Source organism: Dermacentor albipictus, chromosome 7, assembly GCF_038994185.2.
Source record: "Dermacentor albipictus isolate Rhodes 1998 colony chromosome 7, USDA_Dalb.pri_finalv2, whole genome shotgun sequence".
Classification (NCBI taxonomy): domain Eukaryota; kingdom Metazoa; phylum Arthropoda; class Arachnida; order Ixodida; family Ixodidae; genus Dermacentor; species Dermacentor albipictus.
In genome coordinates this window covers 111,886,509-111,906,005 of record NC_091827.1, presented here as the reverse complement: position 1 = coordinate 111,906,005, position 19,497 = coordinate 111,886,509, and the positions used below count along the sequence as shown (strand labels likewise).

The 19,497-nt window shown below is 45.4% G+C and overlaps 2 protein-coding genes across 9 annotated transcripts in view; one reads left to right on the top strand and one right to left on the bottom strand.

The window, feature by feature from the left end:
- Positions 1-5,105, bottom strand: part of LOC139046763 (uncharacterized) — a 57,490-nt gene extending 52,385 nt beyond the window's left edge. For 2 of the 6 annotated variants that reach the window (XM_070522603.1, XM_070522608.1), the window contains exons 1-2: positions 4,818-5,105; positions 764-810 (exon numbers count right to left, since the gene is read on the bottom strand). The gene's annotated coding sequence lies outside the window, so the exon portion shown is untranslated. Of the gene's footprint in view, positions 1-763; positions 1,818-4,817 lie in introns of those variants that run through there. The other 4 variants (XM_070522606.1, XM_070522607.1, XR_011507528.1 and 1 more) reach the window with 3 other exon arrangements.
- The window catches only part of LOC135896884 (medium-chain acyl-CoA ligase ACSF2, mitochondrial-like), a 539,079-nt gene that overhangs the window by 15,515 nt on the left and 504,067 nt on the right, over positions 1-19,497 (top strand). Inside the window, exons 1-2 of one of the 3 annotated variants that reach the window (XM_070522598.1) lie at positions 5,204-5,248; positions 18,758-18,893. The exons of the other annotated variants lie outside the window; for them this stretch is intronic. Coding sequence (XP_070378699.1) covers positions 18,858-18,893 — 36 coding nt within the window. The 5' untranslated portion in view covers positions 5,204-5,248; positions 18,758-18,857. Of the gene's footprint in view, positions 1-5,203; positions 5,249-18,757; positions 18,894-19,497 lie in introns of those variants that run through there. 3 annotated transcript variants of the gene reach the window in all.

Genomic DNA, 19,497 nt, shown 5'->3' with positions numbered 1-19,497 from the left:
CTGCTGTGTGCGGGTGCCCTATCTTGCTGATACCACAGAAGCGGAAGAGGTGACAGCGGGACTTCACAGAGAAACTCATCCACCACTCCTTCAAGGATTTTGTTGATGTAACACTGTCCAGTGAGTATGTGATCAAAGAAGATGGGACCGATTATAGCACCAGCATAAATTCTGAATCACAATTTGGGCAACTACTGGTACTGGTGCCTATTGCACTTCACACAGCATGCATTGGAGTCCCTCCACTAGTGCGCATTATGCAAATGTACCTAGGCGTTTCGGCGAAAATTGGCTTCATCTGTGCACATGATGTTGCTCAAAAGGTATGATGACTCATGGGCTTTTGCGAGAAATTTAAACGATTCTACGGGTCCCTATCTTCCAAGCATTGTTGCTGGTTAAGGTGGGACGGGTGAAAGGCTGTCATTTAGAATTCTCCAAACTGACTTGGAAATTGGTACCTGGGCGGCCACGTTCCGCATGCTAGCATGAGGATTTGAGGCCATAAATGCTAGAACATCCCTGCGTAGGCTAGGACTCAAACGTGGAGTCCTCAGCCGGTTTGTTGAAGCTGCCGGTTTGTCTCAGGTTTTCACAACTTCTGATGATAGTCGATGCATTTGGTCTACCGCCACACTTCCATTAGTGATATACATATTTGCAGTCTTCCTCTTGTTGCCATTTGCAGATGGCAAGGCGAGGATCATGCTTACTGGGTGCTCATTAGAGAAACACATGGCAAATGGGATGGAACAAAACGTACCTTTAAATCTTTGCACTGACGTCAATTCACTTTTGTGGTGACAGGTTCTGTAGCAAAAAAAAAAAAAAAATCCGTGCACTTTATCTACGCTAAAACAACAGCTATCACAACTTTTTTCCAGGTAACACCAAACGAGACGTGTTACTTCAGCAGGGATGCGGCAGATGAGGCATTAGGTCGATCACAATGTTTTTCTTTATTTCCTTTATTGCATCCTGGACTACTCAGAGGGAGCATGTTCGAGGGCGCTGCTTTATGATGCGAGTGGGAGCACAGTCATGTGGTATTCTCCATATTTCACAGGGTTTATTTATCTATCATAAAAAATTAGTACGCAATTAGTACGTCGCTGAAAATATCGCAGTTAGATGTCCCTTGGCTGTGGCTTTAGATGCCTCATTTATAATTTGATAATTAGGATAGTACATGTCGACTTAGATAATTAATTAAATGATCAAATTAAATCTGTAACGAAAAAATTACTAGCAGCTACTGCAATGTACTGTAAACAATATTCGCTAGGTTTTCTTCGAGTAACGCATTGCTCTCTTTTTAAATCTTGGTGCATTATAATTAATTGGGACACTCTGTATATATTTACGTTTGCATGTAAGTGATGATGTTACCATCCGTAATAAATGTTGTAAGTTATTAGAAATGTTCTTTTTTTCATGAGTCGTTGACATTACTTACTGTAAAAAGAAGCAACACCGAGACACACAACATTCACGTGCATTTCATACGCCGTTGATAAAAGAGTCTGCTGACGGGGTCAGTGAAGTTTATAGGTTTCATTCATGATCAAAAAAGCACGCAAAACAATTTGAAGCGTCGTGAGCATACAACAACATATTCATTCTCTAGACATAGGCTATCCATACCGTTATAAATAATTCTTGATTGGCTGCCTCCATCTCTTTCAAAAATATTATAAACTTTGTCCTGTGTGTATATTTAAATATATTGCATATGTGCATGGTGTTTACAGTGGAAATTTAAAATAATGTTGAAGTGAGAAAGTATGGATAAGGCAGCCACCCCGAGTGCTTCTGATGGCCGTGTCCCCCTATTGTCAGGATTTGAAGAAATAAAGTGACCCGCCGTGGTTGCTTTGTGGCTATGGTGTTAAGCTCGAGATCGCCAGATCTCGAGCTTAACAGCCATGTTATCTCGTGTTAAGCTCGAGATAATATGGCTGCTAAGCTCGATATCGCCACATCTAATCCCGGCCACGACGGCCGCATTTCGATGGGGGCGAAATGTGAAAACACCAATGTACTTAGATTTAGGTACATGTTAAAGAGCCCCCCGTGGTCCAAGTTTCCGGAGTCCCCCACTATGCGGTGCCTCACAATGAGATCGTGGTTTCGGCAAATAAAACCGCATAATTTAACATTCTTTTTTGCAGAAATAATCGAAAATATTAATTAAAAGCCGTTCAAGTCTGCGCCAACAAGGATGCAGTAAGCTATTAGCCTCAGTAAAATTTCAAGGGAAAAAGTCGAGGAAAGTGAAAAGAAACCTCAAATGATGTGGGTGACAAAGCACTGGTATTGGCACTTTAGGTGTGTGTGTGGGGGGGGGGGGGGAAGGGAGGCTTCGGCTTCGCCTAGGGTGGGGGGCTCAGCCCCCCCCTCCCCCGGGAAATCTCCGGAGGGGGCTCGGGCCCCTGAGCCCCCCACATAGTCTCCGCCTATGCTGCTATGTTAACATGGATGGTATTATATGTGCATTTCTCAAGTGAATAAATTAAACAAAGTACAAGTAGTTCATTTTCAGGGGAAGCAACACTGAAGCAATCAATTTTGCATTCTTCCATTTTAAGGTGAAAGCCTTAGATGCCTATGCTTCAAGGTCTCATTGTGAGGTACAGAAAATATCATGTGACCCAAGGAAGGCCAGAAGCGAACGAAAACATGTCCAGCCATGTATAAGACATGATTAATGATTATCGAAGTTATCACTATGTGGTACCTGTTTCCAAGTTCCTGTGATGATGTCAAAGGTTATTTCAGATGCACTGCTTCATCACTATCATTATATACAGTTCTTAGATATGTGAATGCATTGCTTGTAGAAGACAGGTAGGTAGAACCATAACGCAGAATGGACCATTTGTTAAAGAATTGGTTTTCTTCAAATGACGATCCATCTAGTATAAGATTTTTATAATGAGTGGGACATTGCACCAAACTGGTAGCCCATGACTGTGAGGTGCTCATTGTTACCAACCTTCTAGTGAAAAAAATATACTTTCAAAGAACTACCAAGAAGAGAAATGTATAGATATTGTTTTATGATGGCCCTTGAGAGTGCGCTTTATGCGTGAGAGGGTGAATGTTGCAAGTTTACAGAGATGCTGAGTGCATAATTGAATCATAGTGTCCGTAATTATGTATGTTGATGCTAGTTTTTCATGATAGATATAGAATGGAGCAAAAGTGCTTAATAGCTAGTGCTGGGGTAGCTGAACAGTGAGAGAGAGAGAGAAGGGAAGACGGAAAGGCAGGGAGGTTAACCAGACTGAGTCCAGTTTGCTACCCTACATGTGGGGAGGGGAATGGGGAGTGAAAGAGAGAGAGAGAGAACTTAGGTGTAGGATGTCTATAGTCGGGCACTCAAGTCTGTTCAGCGCTTTTTCACTGAACAGTGAAATGCACATTATTGCAAGGACCTGAACTTTAATCAAAGTGGTGACAATAGTGGTCAAAGTTTTCTTATTATTTGTACTAATGCAATGTGAAGTTGGGGATCACGATCCTGGCAACGAAAAATGAAAATTAATATGACAGCGGCCATTGTCAGCTTAAAGAACTGGGTGGACAGACAGACATGGGAAACCAGCACTTAAGTGGTGTCGGAGCAAAGCTGGAACTTATGGCTGAGCCAAATAACTTATAAGGGCTGTGGCGCACACGATAGCTGCGCGCGGGTATGATATACTAGAAATCATCAAGCAGTATCTGCCACATGGTGTTAGCACATGCTGCCTGCACTGATAGATCTCCCACCGAGCTCCTACATCTATACGAATACACAGCTACAAAATACATGCCGAGATGCAGGATCCGTCCAGTAAAGAGAACAAATTCACCAGTCGCCTAATATGACATTGACCGACACCTACAGAAGTCGCTTAATCATTTAAATAATTAGGTGAGAATGACTTGGTTCGACAGGCAAGGTTCTGACTGGTGTTGTATAAGTCGCAGGTCGCTTTTTAAGTCGCGACGATAGATTGGATTTTTTACAAGCACTGCTCCAGGAGGGCACATGCAACCGGAGGCCTCAGGAGAGGACCTGAGGTTATAATAAAGCAGGCGGCGCAGGATCCCCAGGGCACCCAAGGGGTAGTGGGGAGATCAAAGCTGGAAGCAGGATAGTCCGTAGATTGGAGTGGCGGAGGCCTAAGCGTGCTGGACTTAAAATAAATATTATTACGTCCAGCCGCCAACTTGTGACGCCAAGACTTCTGCAACAGCAGTCAGAAGTTTGCCGTTTGACATACTAAGGCAGCAGCGGAAGCGGACGAAGACACAGAAACGTGAAAAAAAGGACCCCACGCTACAAGTTAGTAGTATTTTAAAGTTTAAATTATGGCAATTGAATAACGCGCAACTGAGCCCTCTCGAAGCGTTCGACGCATGGAAAAATTCGCGAGGCAGGTAAGATACCAGTGTGACAGAGGCACAAGCAAGGAACGAAAACGCGCACACAGGGCAAACTGTAAAGATGCTATATATTTTGCTATATATGTAATATATGCTATATCTATCAAGTGACTAGTGCCATGCTCTAATCTTCAAAGGTCGCAATGCTTTCGCAATGAAATTGTTGACAGTGTGCGCTGTGTGTGTATCTTGTGTTCTGGCTCACCGCTGATCGCGATCACGCCCGATCCTGATCGAATTTCGCGGTCGTGATTGCCTCCTTTGGACAAAATGAGCGAGAGACCCAATCACAGTCGAGAATTTCGATCCGGATCGGTGCCGATCGCGATCAGAAGTATACGTGTGACACTGGTAGTGACAGGGCAACGCCATATCATACTCGCCTTCACGGGAGACCACTGACCAAACGACAACAATCGTTCGCGCCAGTGCACTGTGCCAGCAACGCCCAAGGAGACGCACGAGGAAAACTTGTACACGACGCACGGATCGCCAGCCGACACATGGCAAAATGCCGCCACGCCAAGGCACGCCTAGGGACAGAACGAGCAAAGAAACTGCTCCTCCGTGGTACCTAGGTAAAGGGAGAAATTTAAGGCGCAAACGCCCCCAGATTTTCTCTCTTGCACCCGCTGAAACGACTGGCCAATCCCGTGAACTGGCGATTCCGCAAATGACCGTCTCGTGCTGCGACACCACACCGCCCCAGTCCCCTTGGCTATAGTGCCTAGAATATAGCTTGGCGGAGAGAGGCACGTAAGTGGCGCCATCTCTTGACAACTGACCGCAAATCAAGGCGCGACGGCTACAATGGGTAAGCGAGCGACGCCGCAGGCATCTTTCTGGAGGAGGCGTTGTCCGGAATCGCCAACTTGAGGGTAAAGAAAAACCAGAGAGACGCTGGTGCCTGGTGTCCACAAATTATATTTTTAGCCAAACCCGCTCAATCACGTGGATGCCTCATTCAGCCGATTCCACTGATCGCACACCGTCAGAGTGCTGGGCGTGTCCACGTCGTCATTTTTGACAGTACCATAGTGGCACGTAGTGGTGCGCTGCATATTTTACGAGTAATGATCCACGATGTCGAAAACTGCAGGGACACTTCTTTTAAGTGATTTGCCACAGAACACGCCGTACCCTTAACACCCATGCTTGCACGCGGGAGATCCCATAGAATGTTACATTCCTCCTGCTCGTGTGCACGCCTGTGGTCTTAGGCTACAGCATTAGCCAGCAGTGCTAATTTAACTCTGTTCGACTGCTGCTTCGAGACATGTGAGTAAAACTAGTTGTCATTCGTGTTTGTATGTATAATGTGTACTGTATAATGTTATGAATGCACATATGTGTATACGTATAAAGAAATACATTACGCCATCCACACACTGCTTCTTTGTATGATTAATACAATCCGTTGCGGTTCCTTTATTGTAAATGGTCCTTATTATCAAATGCTCGTATTTTTCTTTTTTTTTCACACATTATGTGCCCCCCCCCCTTTCGTTCATCACCATGTCAAACTCTTTGTTGAACGAATTTATTGCGTAACTTTCATGTAAATGTATACCTTAATGCAAACCCTATATTGCCTTGTTTGGTGCTGAAATCAGTCTTCTGCAACACTTTTAGTGTACAAGTTCTTCGTATTTTTTATCGGCCGGTGCACAAATGGCGCATAATCCTAGGGGCCTAATCAGGTGTCTCAAGCTGTCACCTTTCACATCAGCCCCCTGAGAATTATTAATTCTGATATTTTTATATAAACGCATTGTGATTTTGTTGTTTTTGTTCTTACTGAAACCGATAATAGCTACACGAATTTGGAATCCGCATTGGAAATTACTCGACAGGCTGCTGTGCGTAGAGTAAAAAAAGTCGCCACTGTCGAAATAGTTTACAACACACATAGGTGCCGGAACTAATGAGGCGTGTCACTTCGGCAGGCAAGAAACATTACTGCATACTGTACTTATCGCTGAACGCAAAGGCTACACAGCAGTTCTTTGATAGTTTTGTATGAATTGACGTGCCGTAAAGTTCACGCAGAAGGAACCAGAACATCGAGAAAGCGTTCCGCAGCACGCGAATGCAACACATGAGAGCTGGCCGCAAACCTGTCACACTTGAAACTCCATAATTATTATTGCCCTGAGCGATTTTGCACGCGAAATGGTCGCCGCGTCAAAACGAAGCTGTCGCCCAAATGCTTGATTGTTATCGTTGCCGGGTAGGGCCGCAGTATGTCGATCTGCGTTTGGTCGCCCCAGCTGAAGAGGGTAGGAGGAATAAAATGCGTGTCACCATCCTTGCAGGACGGGGAAGAAGGCTCTATGGGCATCATAGTAACTGCGCGTAAAATACAATAGAAAAGCTAGCAATAACGTGGTAATGAGACAGATTGGTTAAATATACCCAAATTTTAATCACAAAGTGATTTGAACATACAGGTTCGTCGAGCTTGTCTTCTTTAGAATCGGCACTTGCATTGCACTTTCACTTGTTTTGAAAGTTGTTGCCCATTCTGTAAATACAGTGGTGTGAAATTATAAAGCATGCGTGTCTTGAATACTGTTTTACATTCTCGAATGTATAAATGTGCCCCTGAGAGCTGTGGCCTTCTATTACCAGTAGAATACTCTCTGTAACCAACGACTGTACTTACTGAGATCATTGTTAATTGTTTGTCCTCCTATTTCTTGATACAACTAAATGTGATAATTTCGCTGTTTAAATAAGACATCTTACAGTACTCATTCATCTTCACCATTACTTAACAATATTTACTAAGAAATATGTTAACATCAATTCCAATATTACGGACCGCCAACAGAGGCGGAACGGTTATTTTATAATTTAGTTTTGTTTATATATTTATATGTTTTAATGTATATATGTTATTTGTATATATATGTATATATTGTGATGCTCTTACATGCATAGTTGGTTTACGCATCAACGAACAGTATGCGGGGGCACCGAAGAGTGGTGAACGAGAAAGATGACGTGTGGCTGGCTGGCTGAATCTCGACAGGCGCTCAGTTGGTCAAGGTCATCGCATCTAACTCTACCCGGCTTCTAGGTAACGCATTTTGTGGGAGTAACAGAGTGGTAGAGGTGCAGGGTAAGACAGAACGCACCACGGAGTCGCAACATCTAAAACTTCGCGGAGCCGTCGTCTTGGCGGTCTCTTGCCGAAGACCTTTCCCATGGCTCAGGATGGAGGTGGACAAATGCCAGCTCTAGTTTCACCTTCTCAAGGGTTAGCACCAGTTGGACCTTTGAAGCACTACACGGAACCATGCTCGTTCGCGGGAAAAGTGGGCGAAGACGTCGACGAGTGGCTGACGCACTACGCAAGGGTGAGCCGCTACAAGCGTTCGGATTCTGTCACTCAGGTTGAATATGTCGCAGTCTTTCTGAGTGAGACAGCGCTGATGTGCTATGAAAACCACGTAGACTCCCTAACAACGTGGGAGCACTTTGTCGAAGAAATTAAGAAGTGTTTTGGCTACACCCACGCCAAACAGAAACGCGCCGACAGAACACTTGCTCAAAGAGCTCAAGCTCCTGGAGAAACGTGCACTATATACATAGAGGAAATCCTCAAGCCCTGCAAAATCGTAAATTCGCAGGTCCGAGGAAGACTGAGTCGCACATCTCCTCAAAGGAATTGCAGAAGATGTGTACAATTTCCTCATAAGCCGGGAACACGTTCATTCCGTATGAGATGTCGTGCGTCATTGCCATACGTTTGAGACGTCAAAAACACGTCGCATTGTGCCAAAATTTGGACGCCTGGCAAATGTGACAACCGTTGCAAGCGTCGATGAGAGCCCGTCCGCCTATCTTTCGTCTACTATATGGGAGATCGTGCGTAAAGAACTGCTGGGGCACCAGGAACTTACGCGCGACGTCATACGACAACCTGATGCTTATTACCCGCAACACGTAGCGCCTGCCGCACCCTGCGCTTCCTGGCAACCGGTGGTATGTGTCACAGACGCCAACCACAGAGCTGCTCCATGGCCACGTGAGGACATATTTACGCCGGAACACCGACCTGCAGAATACCTTCGCCCCAGCAGGTTTGCACGCAGACCGACCGTTCCTCCAGTGCAGCAGGCTCAGCCGCTTCGCTCTTCTACACGACTTCCCACGGCTGAGCGCTTTGAAGGGCAGTTCATCGATCGTCGTTTACCTGTGTGTTTTAGCTGTGGCGACTTGGGTCACATTGCAAGGTTCTGCAATCGCCGCCACCCACCGAGGTTCGACCGATCGACGATGTCTAGGCGGTACTGCGCTCCTCTGGGCGAAACGTATTCGTCCTCGCACACATACATAGGAAGCTTGCCTCACCCGGAGCCGCTGCGGAACCATTCTCGAGCATCCGATCGCAGCTTGACACCACCACCCGCTCCTGGTGTCAGCCGATCGCCCTCTCCGTGGCATTGATACCTGTCGCCATCTCCGGAAAACTAGCCAGCGCGGCCGTTGGAGGTGAGGTCGCTGGACAATCTTCGATGTCGACAGAGATGCCTCCAACAATTTGTATGTTTAAGAATAAGGTGTTTGCAATAATTGACGAGGTTTCATCCATGGCCTTAGAGGACACGGGAGCAACCGTTTCAGTGATGAGTCTTGCGTTCAAACGCTCCTGGGACGAAAGGGGATGTTTCGCTTGAACCGTGCCAATACGTTTCGCGGTGTGAGTGGGGAGTTGTTGTATCCTGTGGGCGTGTGTAATGTAGACGATACCTTGGGTGGTTAAATATTTAACGCGGAGTTCGCTGTTCTACCTCATTCTACGCATGACGTAATCCTGGGCCTTGATTTTTTTGAAACTGTGGTGCCACCGTCGACTGCAAAACGGGTGAAATCAGTGTAGGTACGAGCTTTTCTGCTGCGTTTATTGAAGGCCCACCGTATCGTGAAAGTGTGCTTTGTGTATCCCAGGATACAGTTGTGCCTCCGTTATCCACAATGTTTGTTTCAGTCGCCTGTTTCCTCACCACCGACGGAACGTTTGACGCTACCGTGGAGACCGTTCATCTGAGTTGCATCAAGAGGAATGTAATGATACCGTATTGCACGCTGTCAGTTGTTCAGGGACGCACCAACTTATGGGCCATAAACTGTTCGAGTGAACCTGCAATACTACCACAGGGTCTGAAACTTGCCGGCTGCCATGAAGATCAAGTGCTATCGCTCGCCATTCTTACAGAGGCCCTTGATTCTGCGGATGAGCGCCATTTCGTTATTGTCGGTCCTGCGGCGCACTCCCCATTTCCGACTATGGTAAACAAGTCACTCAGCACTAAGCAGCGTCACGAAGTGGCGAATATTCTGCTAAAAGATGCCCGACTGTTTGACTTCTTCCAGCGAGAGGGACCACCACTGTTGCCTCCTTCGCGTATACACCATCGCATAGATAGTGGATCTGCCCAACCACTGCGACAAAAACCATATAGAGTCTCACCATCGGAACGCAAGGTGATCAATGACCAAGTCCACGAAATGCTGAATAAGAATGTAATCCAAGGATCTTGTAGTCCGTGGCCAGCGCCAGTGATTCTGGTTAGAAAGAAAGATGGTACATGGCTATCTTGTGTTGACTACCGCCGCCTCAACACCATCACTAAAAAGGACGTATATCCTCTTCCGCGTACTGATGATGCTCTCGACTGCCTCTCTTCAGCGTCTTACTTTTCGTCTGTTGACTTAAGGTCGGGGTACTGGCAGATTCCTATGCACAAGGCAGACGAGGAGAAAACGGCATTTGTAACACCAGATGCCCTTTTTGAATTTAATGTGGTGCCGTTCGGACTCTGTAATGCGCCTGCAACTTTCGAGTGCTCCATGGACAACATCCTGCGTGGTTTGAAGTGGGAAGTATGCATGTGCTATCTAGATGACGTAGTGATTTTCGGGCGCACGTTCAGTGAGCACAACGCACGTCTCGATCTTGTGGTAGAGTGCTTGCTTGGACAAAGCGGGTTGAGTGCTCAACTGGAAGAACTGTCATTTTGGAGAGCGCCAAACACTCGTTGTGGGACACCTTGCGAATAAGGACGGTATACGACCTGATCCACCGAAGACTGCTACGGTGGAAGCCGTCAAGCAACCTCGCCATGTGAAAGAGCTACGCAGTTTCCTAAGGAATTGGTCGTACTTCCACCGGTTTATTCGTGGATTTGCCAACATCGCGTATCCGCTGACATGCCTCCTCCAGAAGGGCTGTCCCTTTGAATGGACCCCTGAATGTGAAGCTAGTTTTCGTGAGCTGAAGTCTCGTCTGACGTCTCATCCCACTCTCCGACACTTCGACCATGCGGCTCCCACAGAACTTCATACGGACGCTAGCGGTATTGGCATCGGCGCTGTCCTTATTAAACGCGTCGACACCAAAGAACACGCCGTCGCCTATGCGAGTCGTCCTTTAAGTAAGTCCGAGTGTAACTACACCGTTACAGAGCAAGAATGTCTTGCAGTTATTTTCGCAGTACAGCGCTTCCGGTCGTACCTGTACGGGCGCCCCTTCACGGTGGTGACAGACCATCATACTCTCTGCTGGCTGGTTAATCTCCGTCATCCGTTGGACCGGCTTGCGCATTGGACACTCCGTTTACAGGAATAAAATTTACCGTTTCTTATAAATGCGGCCGCCGACACGCCGACGCTGACTGCCTCTCGCGCCTGCCGCTTTCAACGACGAACTGCGACGCAGACAACTTCGACGGCTATATCGCATCACTGGAGCCGGCATTTGCTGATATAAATACTTTCAAAGTCAAGCAACAAAAAGACAGAAATGTAGAACCACTGCTAATTACTGCAAGGCAATCAGCACCATCCACTCGTTTCTGCGTTCGTGATGGGGTTCTTTACAAAAGCTATTCTACTACAGGCCGACGATATCTTCGGGTGGTCTCGGGGAGTCTCCATGTCTCCATCTTACATGGCCTTACAGAACGCACGAACAGCGCTCTTACTAACATCCTGTCATTGTATGTCGCATCAGATCATAAGAACTGGGACAGCGTGCTACATTTCATTACGCACGCATTTAACACCTCAAAGCATGAAGTTACGAGCTACAGTCCCTTCTTTCTTCTTTACCCTCGTCCGCCTCGTTATACACTAGACACTATCTTCCCATTTTCCAGCCACGATAATCTTTGTATATCAGAGAATGTCTGTCTTGCTGAAGAAGCCCGACGACTTGCTTCTTTACGCACTCTTGGTTCACAAGACCGCTCGAAGGCACGCTGCGACCGCCGACGCCGACACGTAATTTATGAACCTGGTGATATAGTGTTGCTCTGGAAACCAACCAGGAAACGTGGATTATGGGAAAAACTGCTGGCCCACGTTGTTGGACACTATGGTATTGCTCTGTACTGCTCTGTACAGTTACTTCTGCATGCAAAAAAGAGGTGAGGCGTGCAGACAGTACACAAGAGTAGAGAAGTGGACAACACGAACGCCGACTATCACCTGAAGGGAGCACTGAGGCGAAAAAAGGAAGAAGACACAAAACTCATCTGCGCAAGCTGATCAATGGTATCACCCCGTGTCAGTCGGGTACATGTGTCGGTCTACGTGAGAGATAACTGTTGAGGCACTTAATCTTTTCCTCATATTATGTAATCGAAGGCTGACTCACGCACGCACTTCCACCGTTATATATATGCCATGCCTCTACCACAAGACGCGTATATTCATTTTTATCCCTGTACAATATCGCGCATTCATCTAACTCTGGCGTGCAGTTACAATCTTGGCAATGTAGGGAAAGATTAGGAGGCGATCCACCGGTTAACGACCTTTTATGTTCCATTAGCCTCTGATTGATACACCACCCCGTTTTCCCTACGTAGAACTGGCCACAGCTAAGGGGAATTTTATAAACCACACCCATACGACAGTCAGTAAACCTGTTGTTCTTATTGTGCTTCACTGGACAAATATCTCTTTTTTGTCTTTTACCTGCTACGTTTTCCTCTGCATGGCAGCGCATATCTTACCTAGCTCATTGGGAGCAGTGAAAACAACATTAAAATCATATCTGCTTGCAACTTTTTTAAGCCTATGCGACACTGAATGAATGTACGGAATAGCCACTACTCCTTTTTTTTGCTATTACTGCTTTCTGTAATCACGTCCGTCCCCCTCAAAACCGACTTCTTTAGGCGCTCAGCCACAGTGGCCACTTCTACACTAGGATAACCTGCTCTAAGCCTTTTTCCTTGTTCCCCTACTTATCTGCACAATCCTGCTTCGTTAGCTTCCTTAAGTGCGATATGTATGTTCCGCGCTGGAACGGTGTCGTGGTTTAATCGTAATCGTGTCATCCCATTGGAAGTTCAAATGATGTGCGACTTCCTTCAACCATCAACAGGGCATGCAAGAAAGATTGGAGCTATTCTTTCCGCTGAATCATTGCGCCAAGTTAGGTTTTATCAGGAGCGTCTAAAGGTCCGTTGCGCGGCCCTGGGAGACGGATGCCATTGGAACTGCCCCTGCGCCGATTGGAATAGGTTACCCGTGAAACACGCGGACTTCCTGTGGGTTATGAAACTTCCGGAGCTTCAACAAAGTAAGAGGAAACACCTTTCTAGTAATTCACCGTCAAATAGCGTGCTGGTTCTTGGAGACACCATCGTAAGTGATACCCATAGCAAAACCCTTGCCTTAGGGCCAAAGCACTGTTTTAAGCCTAACGTAAAACCCGTTGACGTTTTAAGCATACCGCGCTGCATAACCAGGCTCGTCCCGGAAGACGAACGCTCGCGCTGTATTTCAGATTGCGTTGCGAGCATTAAACAATCAAATTCTCATTTTAAGAAGTCTGACCCTGTCCGACCGGTAGGTGATTACCTTGTGGAGCATAAACTTAGCCCAGTAATATCGGACAAGGAAGGTTATTTCGTAATTATGCCAGATGACATGTTTTCAGAAAAGCGATTAGAGCAATAGTAAAGAATTTGCAGCCAGTTCAGCAGTTAAGCAACGTGCGGTTGACCTCCTGTCAAGACATAATCTTGATAGGGTTGTCTCTAATGTCAAGAAAACAAAATCTCTCACCTTAGAACTGTTTTTCTCGGCAAAGACCCATAAGCAAGAAATTCGTTTTCGTGCTATAGTGTCAGAGAAAGGAACGTGGCAGGTCTGTGTCGCTAGTTACCTACAGAACTGCTTAGCTTCATTAGCTTTTTCAGACCCCTTTTGCCTGCGTAATTCTCAGGCACTAGTTCAGTATTTAGGAGAGGAAAATCGTGGTGATTGTACAGATTTTAGTATGGATATCGAAGACCTGTATTATTCCTTGCCGCATCACGGGTTGCGAAATTCCGTAAATGAGTGCATTAAAGAACAAGTGCAAGAGTCGGCTTTTATTGAAAGATGCGGTGTTTCCACGAGAGCTTTTCTAGAAATTCTTTCAATGTACTTGAAGTCGACGCAGATTGGGTGGAGAGACGGCGTTTTTCTGCAGAAATCAGGCATTTCTATTGGCTTAAAGGTTGCCCCTATTCTTAGCAATATTTACCTGAGTAAGGTTGACAGCTGCTTAGAAAAAGCCTTAGGTGATAGCGTTCTCAAGATATTTCATTACGTTGATGATTACCTGATTTTCTGCAATAGGGAAGAATTCCATTCCGCTGCTACCTCAGTAAGTGAGCAATTCAAGCTTTATGGAGGAGGATTAAAGTTTACCAAGGAATTTCCTCAGCGACGCGTAATTCAGTTTCTGGACATTTTCTTGGTCTTCGTACAAAATCACGTTTGTTGCCAGTACTTCCCAAGATCATTGAAGCCGCTGCTAAACTTTCAATCGAAGCATTCCAATGTAGTAAAAAATCGGAATTGCCATGACGTGCTTTAAGTCTTCTCTCACCAGATCTTGCATGCACAAAGTGAGCGCCCGTTTTAATGCGTAGCTCCGGAGCCTATTAGAAGCAAGTTATCCTAGTGTAGCAGTGGCCACTGTGGCTGAGCGCCTAAAGAGGTCGGTTTCGAGGGGGACGGACGTGATTACAGAAACCAGTAATAGCAAAAAAAGGAGTAGTGGCTATTCCATACATTCATTCAGTGTCGCACAGGCTTAAAAAACTTGCAAGTAGATATGATGTTAATGTTGCTTCCACTGCTCTCAATAAGCTAGGTAAGATATGCGCTGCCGTGCAAAGGAAAAAGGAGGAGGTAAAAGGCAAAAAAAGAAAAGATATTGGACCAGTGAAGCACAATAAGAACAACAGGTTTACTGACAGTCGTATGGGTGTGGTTTATAAGATTCCCCTTCGCTGTGGCCAGTTCTACGTAGGGCGAACGGGGCGGTGTATCAATCAGAGGCTAATCGAACATAAAATGTCGTTAACCGGTGGATTGTCTCCTAATCTTTCCCTACATTGCCAAGATTTTACCTGCACACCAGAGTTAGATGAATGGGGGATATTGTACAGGCATAAGAATGAATATGCGCGTCTTTTGGTAGAGGCATGGCATATCTGTAACGGTGGAAGTGCGTGCGTGAGTCAGCCTTCGATTACGTTACATGAGCAAGAGCTTAAGTGCCTCAACAGTTATCTCTCACGTTGACCGACACATGTACCCGACTGACACGGGGTGATACCATTCCTGAGCATGCGGAGATGAGTTTTGTGTCTTCCTTCTTTTTTCGCCTCAGTGCTCCCTTCAGTTGATAGTGGGCGTTCGTGTTGTCCACTTCTCTACTCTTGCGTCCTGTCTGCATGCCTCACCTCTTTTTTTGCATAATGAATCCTTACCAACTAGCTCAGCTTTCTGTCGTTCTAAACAGTTACTTATGTTTGCGAGCTTATTTTCACTAACATTTATTTAGTTCTTTATTGCCTAAACCCTCGACACGGTCACTGGTTGCCGATCGAACCCTTTAACCGAAGCATTTCCATGCCCTTACACTAGTCCATAGGCTACCCAGTGACCCAAGTTGGCGAGAAAACGGCTGTATATATATATATATATATATATATATATATATATATATATATATATACGAGCAGGCAGACACGATACCATGCCTGGAGTATACTGAGCATGCTAACTCCACAAAACGTTTGGCACCCCTCTCGTCTGGTTTGGTGAATCTGCACTTAAGACAGGCGTAAGAGATAATTACAGCTTTCTATTTATTTTCTCGCGGTCTAATGACGGTAAGAAAGCAAAAACACTAGCAGTATATCGATAAAAAGTCGTAGTTTCAACCGAAAGGCGAAGCATCGATTGGGATAGCAAATAATTAGACAGGTATGCGAAGTACGGATACTAGTTCTGTTGGTCGTGTAAACTTGTAAACATTCGCTTACGAACTAAATTAACAACCATGGTGTCACGTTCGCACAAGCAAACCAGAACACGTCTCACTCGATGACCGCGTACACTCGCTGTCAAGACGCTGGCGTGAAGAAGCGCGGCAGCAGCAGCACGTAAATTGGCCATCTTGCTGCTTGTCACTTCAACGCGAACTAGGCGATGAGAACACAGCACACACGAAGTTCTCAGCACTCGGCGCACTCTGTCCCACGCAATGGAAGACGGCGCATTTCATCCCTGCCTTCCTCCCTTGCGCGCGCGAGATCTAGGCAGCATCGTCCGCTCACATTTGCACGCCTTCACTCGCACGGCACGTGGCCACGATGCTATCGCGCTTCGACTTTTTTACGGAACCTTACGGCCATGATGACGCTGATGGCGGAAATGTGCCTGGAGTGGTCATGTAATTGCTGTCACATTAACAAATGAGTCACGTTTACTTTGGACAAACTCTTGTTCAGGAAGCAAGGCGACATTAGACTGACAATGGTAGCGGCAGTCATGCCTACAACTGCTCACGTCTGTCGGCTACATTAAGAGTAGTAGAAGCTTGATGTGGGTGAGTTGGTTATGCATACTTGATGAAATGAGCGCTACGAATACGCGGACGAAAGAACACATGTACGACAGACAAGGCGCTACTTCCAACTAAATGTTTTTTGAAGAAACAGAACTTTAAATAGATGCAACCATGAATGGCCCAACGTGACATCACCACCTCCCTATCTCTTCAGAAAAGCTATCTCTTTTTCAGTAAGCGTCACTGAAGGGGCATCAGAAGGGGCAAGGGATGAAGGGGCAACAAGAGGCATCACCCAGTTCTAGAGAAATCGCTGGTGCTCGGAAGATCAAGCGTTGAGGAAGAATGTTTCACACGTGACATATCCAAATACAAACGCCGCGTCTGCCATCCCTACAGAGGCAACCTACACGAAATTACAGATACATGAAGCGCGGAAAATGCCTGGCGATAGAAGGATAACAGCGATATCTTAAAGAAAGCGATCACTGTCATATACGAAGCTAACAACTCGTGACAGTATTTAAGACGAGCACAATGCTAGCATTGAAAACTTGTTACATAACAACAAATATATCTTTCTTTTCCTTCTAAGCATCTGAAGGCCTTTCAAGAGCTCGTGAGCAAGTGGATTGAGAATATTTATGTGCAATATGTTAAAGTGTTTGCAAAGACGCTGGTCACTAAAGACAGTGTATCTACCCAAGAACATTTGCATTACCCCGAAAGAAAAGCTGACGCTGTAAACTGCACAATACAATTGTGACGAACCATTATACAGCGTCTTCAAAGTAAAAATAAAAGTAATTTCCATAAAAAATCGTTCTAATTGCGCAAGATCTGCTTACGTTACAAGGGGTCTGCACGATCGTTCGAGATACACCGCACTGATTGCGAAATTAGCTGATTGAGTGTCAGATTTGATAATGAATGCGTCGGAAGATTGGAAGTGCCACAGGAGAGTCGAACGAATTGAAGCCGTCTCAAAATATAAAGGCATATTATAATCGTGAAAGGAAATAAATTTATTGGAGAAAGTTTGTTAGGTATAGCTTTGGTGGCTGTAATTTGTCTAAAAAAAATGCACCTGCCAAAGCACACAAACCACAAACCACGTAACCAGAAAACGTTTTTGCTAAAATTGGAGAGTTTACTTCGAATACTCTGTATAATGAAATAGAATATATCATGTACTTGAGCACAACGTTTTGTTGTCTGATGTACTAGTTCTCTCTTCAACTCATAAAATTCGAAACATTATCGATTACCAGGGCGCTGTAACATAAAGCTATTCCCGACTCTTCTATTCTCTTTCTGTAATCAGACCTCCGTGAGTGGTGATTTTTTTTTTTTGGCTACCACCATTTCGCTTGTCTGTCACGCGGCATCAGGAAACTCACGAAAAGTTCTTATTTCCCATGATGTATACACACTCATTATGCTTGATTAGACCGAACAAAAGAAAATAATTATTTTAGTTTGTACACCTTTTTCACCACCAGGCTTCCATTATTGGTCAAATCTTTCGGGCTGCGCACAGTTCCCCTGACGGTCACGTGACGTCACAAAACCTCGAAAACTCCTCACGTCAGAGTGACGTGTATGCAATTAAGTTCTATTATTATGCCGGATAATATAGACATTTTTCGGAACAGCCGGAGACTGCGCCGTTCGGGAATGAATAGAACATGGCTGCCCGCCGATCGCCCTGGCACTGGCTACTCGGAGCTGCCGGGAGAAATTTATTTACTTGTGCAAAATAAACATTTTTGCGTGACAGTATCACATTGTCGAGCCCTTCCAGCACGTACACGACGTCGCTTAGCCAACTTTTCTTAGCTGAGGATCCATTTCAGTGGCATTTTAAGCGTTTCGGTGGAAGCTGCCGCAATTTTCTGCCAGCCAACGAAAGCTAAGCAAGGAGAACTGCGTCAATTCCCGACGCCGGTCACTTTGTTTGCTTTGAGAGCAAACAAAGCGACCTCCCGTAAATGAGGAGAGCGTTTTATTGGCATGGTCAGACAATAGCACGTGCGATCGCATGATTACGAAAATATGACGTCATAAGATTAGAATAAAGACAGATTGGAGTAGTTTTACGTTATAGGGCCCTATTCTTGACAGAAACATTTATTCCTCTGGGTACGATGTATTATGCACGCTGCAGAGTCCTCCATACCGATGATTTTTTTCACTTGCGGGAGTGCATTTCCCAAATTTTCGTTAAATACAAAATACCAAAAATACAAAACATCCCAACCTCAGCTGCTGTTCACAAGTTCTGCGATCCAAGGCAACATTGTTAATCGATTCTGGTGTATATTGCTCGTCCACCGTCCGGTTTATAAGTTTATAAACCAACAATGTGGACTGTGTTGTTGCGCCGGGTGGTTAGCAGGCTTTGGTAGCCAACTGGCTGATGAACTTTTATGTCTTTTTTTTTCTTACGAGTGAAAAGGTTGATCGAGTAGCCCGAGGCCTGCTGTCTCTCGGTTTCTGCAAGGGAGACACCTTGTTGATATGGTCCCCCAACACCTTCAACTGGATCCTTATGGCCGCTGCAATGGCTAAAGTTGGAATAATTTTTGTGAGTGACATCAACAGAATTTTTCGAGTGCAAAACTTATGTGCTTGCATTGCACTGACTGCTGGCTCTCTTAGATACTAACAGCATAGGTAAAAAAGAATGCAAGTGTAGTATTGAGAACAGATGTATTAGCGAGTGATGTGTTAGCAATAAAGCTCCAACTTCAGAGGCCTACTTAGTGAGCTCAATTTTTATAACCTATAAACAAGACGACCATAAGTGACAGTCGAAATCATAACACTGAAAAAGATGACAAAGCAGCAAGTGCCGGGAGAAACATGAAATCAACAAGAAGGAAATTGGGAAATATTGTTTCCTAGTTTCGAAAGGTGGTTAAGCTGTGTTGCAAGCGAATATAATAATGAAGCGTAGGGGACCTCAGGCATTTTCTCCTGGCATAGCTGTTTTCTCGTTTCATTGGAAATATACGCAAAAACAATTTCTGGCTTTTTGCGTCCAAAAGGCCGATGTCATTATAATGCACGCCATTGCGGGGGAATCGAGTTTGATTTTTACCACCTGGGGTTCCTTAAAGAGCAGCTCCGGCGTTTCCACGAGATAACGTTAAGGGCCTCGTGTCACAGAAAGTCCGGCGTCCAGCGTC